The following is a 12,192-nucleotide window of genomic DNA, read 5'->3' as shown; positions in this document are numbered from 1 at the left end:
GAAACTCCCAGGTGCTGGGCAGAAGAAAGCTGTGAAGGTGGCAGGGAACGAGATGGCCCCGGGCTGAGCCTTAGCCTCGCCAGGTGACTCAGCCAACTCAGAAGAAGCCCATGACCATGACGCAAGGAAAAGGAAGAGAGAGGAATGAGTGCTTCAGATCAAAATTGACTGATCTGTTTCAGATCTCTTAAGGTGCTGGAAGCTGCCTTGGATCTTCCACTCACCATCCCCCCCAGCCAGGCCCTGAGGCCCCCAGGCTCCTGGTTACGTCCCCAAGGCCTGGTATGGGTCTTCAACACATTCATGCAAAATACCTATTACAACAAAACTATGCTTGGATTTCAATCTTTTTTTTTTTGCACCAAAATAGACTATGTAGGGCCTGGCAGCATGGCCTAGAGGCTAAAGTCCTTGCCTTGAACGCACTGGGCTCCCATATGGGAGCCGGTTCTAATCCCGGCAGCTCCACTTCCCGTCCAGCTCCCTGCTTGTGGCCTGGGAAAGCAGTCGAGGACAGCCCAAAGCCTTGGGACCCTGCACCCGTGTGGGAGACCTGGAGGAAGTTCTTGGCTCCTGGCTTCAGATAGGCGTAGTATGGGCCATTGTGGTCACTTGGGGAGTGAATCATCAGATGGAAGATCTTCCTCTCTGTCTCTCCTCCTCTCTCTATATCTGACTTTCCAATAAATAAATAAATCTTTTTAAAAAAATAGACTATGTGATATATAGTTTTATATATTATATATGATATTATATAATATAACATATATTTAATTATATATTCACTTGAAAGGGAAAGAGAAACCAAGAGAAACCAAGAGAAAGCTCCTATCTGTGGGTCCATTCCCTAAATGTCCACTGCTGACCCACGAAGGCTGGGTCAGGGCTGAAGCCGGCAGGTGGACACTCAATCCAGGTCTCCCAGGTGGGTGCCAGGGAACCAGTCACTTGGGTCATCACTGTTGCCTCGCAGGGTCGACATAAACAGTCAGGAGCCACACCTAGATCCTCATGTGCGCCACCTGGAGGCCTTGACTTGTGGGTGAAATGGCTGCCCCTCAGCTTTCCTTTTCACCTCGTGTTCCCATGAAGAACCTTGTAGCAGCTACCCCGTTGGTGCAGGGATGGCTATTGCATAGAGAATCCTACCACTCCCCCTTTGCATCTCACAACACATTTTGAACTTAACCCCACTGAATAATCACAGCGCCAGTTTCACTCATTTGCCCTGCTTTTCGTATCCTACAACTCACACCTTCTTTTTCCCGTTTTCATAACGAGAAATATTTCCATCACGCATGATCCCAGGAAGGGCCGCAGTCAACAGGTGCCTGCATGCCAGACAATCTCACTGGCACTGCCATCAAGGGGTAAAATCGTCACGTCCAATGCCAGCATGCGCTGCACTTCACGCTATGCAGCGGCGCGCATGCCCACGTGTTCCCCACAGTACAGCAGCCTCACCAGCACACCGTGGTCAGAGCTCACATTTTTGGCTCATCTAATGAGTGGCTACAGATGATGTGTTTCAGATCCCAGGCAACATCTGAGGGGTCTCACTTTGGACAGCAATTCTCTTAAGCCCTTCTTCACATGCCTGTCATTTCCAATGGGCTTTGCAATAATGCATGGAGGCAGGTTAAGTTAGCCCTTTCATTCCAGGCAGGGGAAGCTGGGACTCAGGGCTGAGCCCTTTGCTCAGGTCACAATCATGGAGCCAAGCTGTCCTTGAATGAGGGCTAGTAGCCTCTCAGCCTGCTTCTAACCTGCTCCCCTGTCCGGCCTCAGTGTCGGTGTTGTCACTGCCACGACCCTGTCTCCTTCCCAGCATCGTGTCCAGCACGTGTTCCTTGGCAAGGAATAGGAGACACCTCCTCCACGCAACTGTAAACGAGGGGCTAGGTTTCTACTCCCAAACAAGACAGCGGGTCCCAGAGAACCAGGGTGCAAAGCTGGATCAGACCCTGGGGACCCCGTTCCCAGACAACACTCCTCAAACCTCCTCTCTCTACAGCCAAAGCCTTTGCATGTGAATGCTTCCCAACACCCCAGACCACAGAGGCAGAGTGCCAGGACACTGCCCCGGCCTCCTGCGTGGTACGCCCCCACTCACCAGGTCTGGTTGTTGTTGGGGTCTTGGTGCAGAAGGGCGCTGAGTACAAAAGGTGCTCCCTTGGGTGTGAGCCAGGTCCAGGACACATCCACGTTGAAGGCTGCCAGGGGAGCCAGGCCTGTGGGGAAGCGAAACACGTGATAGAAGAGGTACACTGTGGAGGCTGGAGCTGGGTGGGTCTTTCACTTTGAGTCCTGTGCTGTCATTACACCCATTTTATAGATGAGAAAAGTGAGATTCCCAAGGGATTTCTGTTTGCCCTGTGGGAACAGGAATGGATGGAGACCCCTTTCTCCAGGAAGCCTTCTCCGGATCTCCCCTGAGGCACACTTCCCACCTGCCCACACCCCTTACCAGGCCCCTCCTGCACCTGTCGCTCAGCATGCATTCATCACTACCGCGATAAAACAGACGTTCATTCTGTCTGTGGGTTCCTCAAGTGATCCAGGAGGAAACATCTGAATGAATTTCAGAAGTTGGTGGCAAAACAGAATCAAAAGACATGCTTATATTGGTGTAAAAAAAAAATGGGGCCCGACACGGTGGCCTAGCAGTTAAAGTCCTCACCTTGAACACACCAGGATCCCATGTGGGCGCAAGTTCATGTCCTGGCTGCTCTACTTCCCACCCAGCTCCCTGCTGGGATGGTGTCACCTTCAGTGACATCCATTCACTGAGCACTCAGTGAGTGCTTCCATTCACTGAGATTTTTCGCTGTCATCGTTGGTTTGGGGTGGTTGCCCAATTAGTCCGCTCTACTTCTACTATGACACCAAATGAGCCGCCATATACAGCAGGGCCTGTGTCTACTGCTTAGCTTTTTCATTAAGTAGGACATGTTCTTGCAGGTGAGCCCAAGGACCCAGGCCAGGAGACCCAAGCCCAGCCGGATCACCCCTGAGGCTCACAAACCCAGAACCCACCCAGTAGGTGCGCCCCAGGATCAAGGCCAGGAGACCCAAGCCCCATTGGATTCCCCACCCCTGGGGTTCACAAACCCAGCCCCCACTGGGCCCAGGTTGGCCTGACTTGCCTTACTTCAACATCCACAATCTTGTTGTGCAGCCTGGCCTAGTCTAGTCATAGCAGTTTTATTTGTAACAGCCCCTAAATTGTAAACAGGACGTAAATTTCAAACCTGTGGATCAATGCATAAACTCACCCACGTGTGGCCACACAACAGGGTGCTGCTCAGGAGTTGGTGTCACATAGTCAGAACATGCAGGTGGGGCTACAGTAGGAGGCAGCCAGTAAGGCGTCGATTAGAACCCTCTATCCTTGCCTGGCGTAATAGCATAATGGTTAAGGTCTTTGCCTTGACCGAACCGGATCCCATATGGGTGCCGGTTCTAATCCCAGCAGCTCCACTTCCCACCCAGCTCCCTGCTTGTGGCCTGGGAAAGCAGTAGAGGATGGCTCAATGCCTTGGGACCCTGCAACCACGTGGGAGACCCGGAAGGAAATTCCAGGTTCCTGGCTTTGGATCGGCGCAGCACCGGCCATTGTGGTCACCTGGGGAATGAATCATCAGACAAAAGATCTTCCTTTCTGTCTTTCCTCCTCTCAGTATATTTGACTTTGTAATTAAAAAAAAAATAAATCTTTAAAAAAAAGAGAAAGAACTGCATGCTAAAATATTAAAATCTTATCAGTTTATAATGATAAAAAAAAACCCCAAATGATAAAAAGAAACCAATTTCCAGTTAGTCATCACTGGATATAATGAGGTCACCAATCCCTTTATCATCATTTTTTTCAGCCTAGATCTTCAACGGGTAAAGCTGTTGGGTGAAAACCTTTGTGGAGAACTTTACAATTCAGTTGATACCACCTGAGTGTGCCATCTTGGCACGGCCATGGGTAAGTCCCAGGCATGCGTTTCTTGGTGCAACCCTGGCGGAAGGAGTGCTGGCCTCCGCTGTCCCAGTCAGCACCTACATGATGCCCACACTGCTTGGCCTCCACACCACAATTTGAGTACCAAGACCTGAAAGCACTTTAGCAAAGGCAACAAAAAAGGGAGAGTGAGATAATTGCAGGAAGTGTGGTCAGATCTTGATCACTGTGTCATCTGGGTGACAGACCTGTTGGGTTTAAGATTCGGCTGGTGGAAGTAGGTGTTTCCAGCCTATCAATCAGGTGCTGTTCTCCATGACCTGCCTGGAGTGGCTGAGCCTGGAGCCCTGCTCCGCTCCCACCTCCAGCTCCCTGTTAACACAGACCCTGGGAGGCAATAACGATACCTCAAGTGACTATGTTCCCGACACCCACATGGGAGTCCTGGATTGAGTTCCCGGCTCCAAGCTTTTGGGTAGTGAACTAGCACATGCGAGTACTCTCTCAAATTAAAAAAAGTGTTATTGGGCCCTGTGAGGTGGCTCAGCAGCTAAAGTCCTCACCTTGAACATGCTGGAGTTCCATATGGGCGTCAGTTCTAATCCCAGCAGCTCTAGCTCCCATCCAGCTCCTTGCTTGTGGCGTGGGAAAGCAGTCGAGGACCGCCCAATGCCTTGGGACCCTGCACCCACATAGGAAACCTGGAGGAGGATCTGGGCTCCTGGCTTCAGATCGGTGCAAGACCAGCCGTTGTGGTCACTTGGAGAGTGAACAATCGGACGGCAGATCTTCCTGTCTCTCCTTCTCTCTGTATATCTCACTTTGCAATAAAAATAAATAAATCTTTAAAAAAATAATAAATAAAAGTGTTATTAAAAGCCAAGCATGTGGGCCCAGCACCGTAGCCTACTGGCTAAAGTCCTCGCCTTACAATTGTCGGGTTCCTATATGGGCACCACTTCATGTCCCAGTGACCCCACTTTCCATCCAGCTCCCTGCTTGTAGCCCGGGAAAGCAGTCAAGGATGGTCCAAAGCCTTGGGACCCTGCACACACATGGGAAACCCAGAAGAGGCTCTGGATCCTGGCTTTGGATTGGCTCAGCTCTGGACATTGTGGCCACTTGGAGAGTGAATTATCAGACAGAAGATCTTCCTCTCTGTGTCTCCTCCTCTCTATATATCTGACTTTCCAATAAAAATAAATAAATCTTAAAAAAAAAAGCCAAGCATGCACGTGATCCAGAAGGAGGACAGCGGCAAGGGATGGGTAGGGTCTGTGTCTCTCACTTCCAGCTTCCCAGGCCCTGCAGCACAAAACGGCGAGAGGCTGTAGGGAAAATGGTCTTGGCTTCTCCTGATTGCATGACAAGGAGCATTTCCGTGGCAGCCTCCCCCACACTCCCAGCAAGCAGCTGTAGGCAGAGCACACCCACAGGCACCTATAGCTGGGGACTGATGTCATCTCCCCCAGGGGCAACATCCCCTTTCTGGGCCTGCAAGCCAGCTGTTTGCTTGTGGTCAGTCACCTGCTGACATGTCCCCCCACCAAGCCCACTCTTGAGACTCCAGTTCTGGTAGTGACTCAGAGAAACACACTGCTTAACAGAGATCAACACACAGGAAGACGCGCACAGGGCACGGGGTGGAGTGGGAGAAGAGGCAGAGGCCACTGCACTGTCTCAGCGCGCAGAGCCCTCTCTGTGGAAGCTCCAGAGCCCTGTCCTCCTGGGGCCTTTAGTAAGTGCTTTGGGACCTGGCGGGATCCCCCCGATGAGGGTACCAGAGCCCTTGCCAAAACCCTCCAAACACACATTCTACCTCCACGGTCTACCGAGCTGGCTTATCCTGAGCTGGTTACACCCAGGACCCACACACACAGGGGCAGCTGTGTGGATTTGGCCCTGGGAAAGACAAACAGACTTTATCTGCTTCCCACAGCCACTGCAGTCACATTTCCCCCTCCACGCCCTGCCCTGCCAGCCCCCAGCCCCTTAGCTTTTTTGTGGCTCAGGGAGCCACCTGGGTCCCAGTCCATGGACCAGCGTCTGTCCTGTTCTCTCCTGCTCCTCTGCCTTATGTCAGTGTAACAAGGAACCCGGCAAGATGGGGACATTCTGTGTTCCCCTTACAAGAGGCTCCTTGCCCCCAGACTACAGAGACCTTGTCCTTGTTCCCACCACTGACTCCCAGGAGAGTCCTTCCTGACGCCCCCACTCACCCCGGCCCCACCTGGGCACTTGCCCCTACCCTCAGCCTTGACCTCACTTGTTGCATTATTTACTTGCAGCCATGACCATACCCTCTGTCCCACCCCAGGCAGTAAATCCTGCAAGGACCTCGACTGTACCTGCTTCGCTCACCACATTCCCTGGGGGCCTTGCATGGTGGCCCACACGTGGTGGATGCTGGGAGTGGGGGCCGGTCAGGGATTCATGTACCACCTCCCAGGCTGGGAAGAGGCTTGTACTATCCCAGACACGTCCATCCTGGGATTAAAGCAAGGCCAGCAGTGGCTGGGGACTCAGGCTCCTGGCTCCTGGCCTTGTCTCCTATTGGCTCATGGTCAGCCAGATCTGGGAAAAGCCCAAAATGAGCAGGCTGAGAAGGAGAGCCCCAGAAGGTGAGCACCCCAAGCTGGTCACGGGCAGCTCCTCTCTCCTTATATTTCCTCTCTGGTGTTAATGACAGATGTGACTTCAAGGAAAACCCAGCCTCATGGTCAGATACCCTAACCCCACCCACACTCAGCTCTGCATCCACTGCCAGGCCGCCACCTGCCCGCCTGCTGTCTCCTGAGCGGCCTTTGTGAAGGCCTACCTCCTTGCACCCCCAACCTCTGCATGTCAGCCAGGAGGAACGGGGAGCCCCGCAGCATCCCGCCGTGCCTCTGCCTGACTCTAAATCCTGTCTCAGCCACAGTGACTTGTGACTCATCTCCACCTGCCGTGATCCTGCACCCCACTGTTGTTCCCATGGGCCCGCTGTTCCACCGAGGCACCTGGAAGCCAGGGGCCCCATGGGGTGGGAATGAGGTGCCACACCCCCTGCAGGGCTGAGAAGGCCACCAAGAAATGGAAGAATCTGCAGCCCAGGTGTGCCCAATGCCAAAGCCTTTAGTAAAAGCCGGAAGCCCCGAGGGGTTGGGAAACAGAGGGAACAGGACAAAGGCCTGGAGAGCTGGGCAAGGTTGCCTGAAGTGCCCGTGCTGCCGAGTGGGCAGAATGTGGCTTCACAGAGCTGGCAGCTTTGTCAGCGTGAACCTCTAGCATGGGGGCAGGGACTAGAGAATGTGTGTGTGTGTGTGTGTGTGTGTGAAGGAGAGTGTGTGGGGGTGGGGTGTGTGTGTGTGTGGGCGGTGTGTGTGGTGTATGTGTAAGTGGTGAGTGTGTGGGGGTGGGGTGTGTGTGTGTGGCCGGTGTGTGTGGTGTATGTGTAAGTGGTGAGTGTGTGGGGGCGGTGTGTGTGTGTGCTACGTGTTGTGTACATATATGGGCATATGTGTCTGGAGTGTAGGGTATGGTGTGTGTGTATATTTGTGTAGTGTATGTGGTGTCTGGTGTGTTTGGACATTTTTGTAGCACATGAGTTGGCTGTTTTTGGCATGTGTGTGGTACGTGGGTGCACGTATGAGTGTAAATGTGGTGTATGTCTGATAGGTATGTATGAGAATGTATGCGCATGTATATACGGATGTGTGCCCCTGGTGTGGGTGTGGTGTGTGTGTGCAGTGTACGCTTGCGTGCTGAGAGTCACTGCATTCAATGGGCTCTCCTTTGCCCGGGCTACCCCCTGAGGGGGACCCCCTTTCCCGCCACTGCCCACTGAGACTCAGAGCAAGCAGTGTGGACCCCCCGCCTCCCCCCCCAAGACAGCCTTGGTTCAAATCCTCACTGGTCGTCAGAGTCACAAAGCACCTGGGGCTGTCCCCTGCCTTCAGTCTGCCCATCTATGAGGCCTCCACATGTAGGTGCCATTGTCACGAGTTGTCACCATCCCAGAGGTGGCACCTCCTGTGTCGCAGCTGTGCCCGTCCCTGTCCGCAGCCCCTTGCCAGCTGTCAGACTGCATAGCCCAGCAAAACCAGCATCCGTCACCACACGACCCACAGGGGCTGCTGAGTCACATACAATGCCCCTTCCATCCTGTCACACTCCCCCCACCTCCCCTCCCCTCCACGGGGCATTTCCTGTTTTATTTTTTAAATTCATATGACAGCCAGAAAGAATGAGAGAGACAAAGAGAGGAACAGCGAGGCTCCCACCTGCGAGCTCACCCCACAAATGTCTGCACTAGCTGAGGCTGGGCCAGGCTGAAGCCGAGGGCTCGGGACTCAATTCCAAGTCTCCCCCAGTTGGAGGGACGCAGACCCTGGAGTCACACTTGAGCCTCCCAGGATCCGCATTATCAGGAAGGGCTGGAGTCATAGGAGGAAAGGGTCCCAGCTGGTGACCTAACTGCTAGGCCCAAACGCCTGCCCCTATCTAGGCACCTTAGGGGCACACTGTTTGGTCTGGAGCATTGGCTCAAATAGCTAATTCTCCCCCATTCAAGTGCCAGGATCCCAAATGTCCTGGCTGCTCAACTTCCCTTCCAGTTCCCTGCTTGTGACCTGGGAGAGCAGTAGAGGATGGCCCAATGCCTTGGGACCCTGCACCCACGTGGGAGACCCAGAGGAAGCTCCAGGCTCCTGGCTTTGGATCGGCGCAGCACTGGCCATTGCGGCCACTTGGAGAATGAATCAGCAGACAGATCTTTCTGTCTCTCCTCCTCTCTGTAAATCTGCCTTTCCAATAATAATACATCTTGTTAAAAAAAAAAAAAAGGCACACTACCACAGCACAGCAAGTCATCCCCATGCTCAGCTGGGGCCACTTGAGGCCCAGGGGTCACAGTCCATCTGAAGAACACTGGCCCCGCACATGCAGCAAGGCCCGACAGCAAGGTCCCAGCTTGGCACTGTTTGCAGAGCCCTCGCCTGCCAGGGCCGCACTTCTGTCCCTTTTGCACAGGGGCCTCGTCACTCCAATCCAATGCTCATGGCTCCCGGCCTGCCCTCCCCTCTCTGTGCCGTCTACTTGGGGCACGCCACATGCTGCTCACAGTGCTGAGTGTTCTCTGTCTAAGCCACAGGGCTGACGGCCACTCCGCGGCTTGAGCCTGACTGTGGCTTCCTGACGTCTTCAGGGTTACATCCAAACCCTCAGCCTGCCTCTCAGAGGCCCCCTACGTTCCTCACCCCCACCCTGTGGACCTCCTAAGCCCAGCTGCCCACATGTCCCCTGGCACACGCCATCTACCTACACCGCCTCGCTCACCACCCCTAGGAACCATGTACCCCATACACACCCAGACCCCACGAAGCTCAAATCCACTCCATGGCATCTCACACCCATATAGCTCAGACAGCCCGCATGCACCCTAACCCCACACTTCCCAGTCACACCCTAATACACTATCCTATCACATATACCCCCTACATGCTTCATGTGTACCCCACACACGTCACACCCACACATCACCCACTGCACAAGCCAACTTTGCACACCAGACAGGGGTTTCCTCCTCCCGCCCCGGCTCTCCCAAGAATGCTGCCCTTTGGGGAACCTCATGCTTGCCTGGGCTGCCACATACTCTTTCTCATCTTGTACTGAGACTCACAAAACATCTGCCGTGGCCCCTCTTACAGGGGTTAGGGTGTGCACATGCACGCATTGTGTGTACACCTTTCTCTTCACACCATGGCCCCTACCCAGGGCACTGCCCCTGTCTCAGGGTTGATCTGTGAGAGAAGAGGTGGCTGCTGCCACCCCGGCCTCAGCCTCCTCCATCCCAAAGCCAGCCTTGTCACTCCCAAGCCTTTGCCCATACTGTTTCCCTATACAGGAAGCCGCCTCTCCCTGCTGTCCAGCCCCAATCCTTCGGGCCCAGCACCACAGTGCCCACTGCAGTTCTCCATCCACCCTGCACACAGCGACAGGTGGTGCTGCCCTCCTGCTACCTGAACAGGGCCACAAGCCGTGACCTGAGTGGCCATCAGCAGAGCAGGCCTGGATTTCCACTTCCTCCTTCTCCCCCCTTGTAAGGCTCTAAGTAAACAGCCCAGTTCCTTCTCCGCATGGTAAGGAATGCTGACCCTGGATGGAGAAGTGAACAGCTGTGGCCAGTCTCACCCCTGACCTGAGGACAGCAGGCTGACACGGTGCCCAGGGTCCGTGCACATCTGCACCTGCCCGGCAGCACCTTCCTTAGGCCAGTGTTAGGTCATCTGCTCCCACTGATGATGACAAGTGAACATGGCCACAGTAGGTGACCAGAGGGATGGAAGGTGGGGACCAGGCCCGGCCAGGCACAGCATTAAAGGGCCTGGTCCCAGGGTCGCAGTCTGAGTGGTTCTCCCCTCCCCCAGTACCTCCTTGCTGCTTTCTCAGACTCTCGCCAGCTCTCAAGGCAGAACCAGTCTCCTTTCTTCCAGGAACCTCTCCCAGACTGGTCCCTTTCCAAGTGCAGCACTTCATGGTGCTCAGCATCACTCTTTCCAGCACAGCTGGAGACGCTGGACCCTGCTCTCACCCTGCACTCAGTGGAATTTCGGGGCTGGTGTGCACAGGAAGTCCACTCTGCTTTGGCCCCATCGTCCAGCAGCTCAGGCAGTGCCCAGGCCTCAGAGAGGTCTAATAAATGTCATCTGCTGTGCTGCTGGACACTTGTCCCAGTGCTTACAGGACAGAGACACGGGCTCCTGCACGGGATCAGCACCTCGGGCTGTGGGAATATTCTAGATTTGGAAGGTGGGCAGGATGGGGACCTGAGCCACCTGTCTATTGGCACCTTCTTGTAGCACTGGTCAGAATTCTGTCTTCTTGGGACATGCTGGGTGTGGTGAGGCCTTAAGGTGTCCACAGGGTGAGGCCCTCTCCATACCCTGAACATGACCGACAGTAAAGACAGGCTCACACTGTAAAGGAAGGGCAAGGATATCCAACGGAGCTTTGATCTCTCCAAGCCAACTCCTGCTGCTTTCGAAGCAGCGAACACCCAAATCTGTCCCAGAGGGTATGCTCTGCTGGGGCCCTGTGCAGCTTGGGGTCTGGTCTTCAGTGACCGGGACCCCTGGCAGGTGCTGACCTGAGCCCCATCTTGACATGGACTCAGCTCCCCCAGACACTGGGTTCCATCAGCTGATCCCAGTTTCCTTTCAGGGAGAACTCCAGCTCCCCAAAGCCCCTTCACTTCAAATGCCTGTGACCAGTGAAGGAGGCCCCCATTAGTCTAGTTCACCTGACCCAAGCCACCTCCAGGGGCTCAGGTGGGATCCCTGAGGGCAGGCCCAAGGCTTGGCTTTCCCACTAAGTCTTCCACGGGAGGCTCAACAGCCTGGGCAGAACCCCAAGGAGAAGAGTCTCCCCTCCCTGCTCATTCACACAGTTTTTCAAACCAACCCTAACAACAGGAACAGGAAGCTGGCTCCCCACCCCATCCTCCAGCACCTGCCCCCCACCATGCAGCTTCTCCCCCTGGGGCCTCTTCAATGCCCACATTCTCATGAGGCCCACATTCTCATGAGGACCGCACCCTCAGCCGCTGAGCCCCCCTCTGCAGGCGGAATGGTCATTGGCAGCCTCCTTAGGCCAGGAGTGATGGCCAAGGGGAGAGGGGGTGACCCCAACCCAAGCAACAAGCCAACAGAAATCTGGACCATCCGCAGGCAGCCTCAGTAGCAGCCCTACGCTCTCCCTCGTGGGGTGGGGAGAGCCCACACCTCATCTACCCTCCAGTCCTCACTGAGTCCCCATCAGACAGACCAACCAGGCCCCTGGCAGCCTCCCGAGGCAGGAGGGGAAGCTGACTTACCGGCTGTGCAGAGCAGAGAGAGGAAGAGCCACATCCCAGCTGGAGCAGAGGCAGCCGCATGTGTGGCTGAGCCAGGAGCCGCAGGGCAGCCTCAGCTTCCCCTATGGTGTGCGAGGGTGGGAGGCGGAGACAGAGGCCAGCAGGGGGCCACAGGCAGTCAGGTTCTTCTGTTCCTACACCGCCAGCCAGCCAGCCAGCCCATGTGGCTTTCTCAGCGGCTGGGGGCCGACTCCTGGGAGCTAAGAGGCAGCCATGGGTTCTGCGTTGTCATCCATGCTTTGACACTGCCATCCCCTACTCGGAAGGAATGGTGGTGAGCTGTGTGCTGTAGTGGCAGTAGCAACCTAGCTCATCGAATCATCCTGCCCCGGGGACCACCGTCAGCCACCTC

The 12,192-nt window shown here is 54.9% G+C and overlaps 1 protein-coding gene across 1 annotated transcript in view; it reads right to left on the bottom strand.

Moving 5' to 3' along the window:
- Positions 1-11,910, bottom strand: part of ITGAE (integrin subunit alpha E) — a 50,159-nt gene extending 38,249 nt beyond the window's left edge. The window contains exons 1-2 of the mRNA XM_041001370.1: positions 11,802-11,910; positions 2,114-2,231 (exon numbers count right to left, since the gene is read on the bottom strand). Of these exons, the coding sequence (XP_040857304.1) occupies positions 2,114-2,231; positions 11,802-11,835 (152 nt within the window). The 5' untranslated portion in view covers positions 11,836-11,910. The remainder of the gene's footprint in view (positions 1-2,113; positions 2,232-11,801) is intronic.
- Positions 11,911-12,192: the final 282 nt, after the last annotated feature.

This window comes from Ochotona curzoniae, unplaced genomic scaffold (genome assembly GCF_017591425.1).
Source record: "Ochotona curzoniae isolate NIBS_2020 unplaced genomic scaffold, NIBS_Ocur_1.0 scaffold_2453, whole genome shotgun sequence".
Taxonomy (NCBI): Eukaryota; Metazoa; Chordata; class Mammalia; order Lagomorpha; family Ochotonidae; genus Ochotona; species Ochotona curzoniae.
This window is presented reverse-complemented; position numbering and strand designations above follow the sequence as displayed.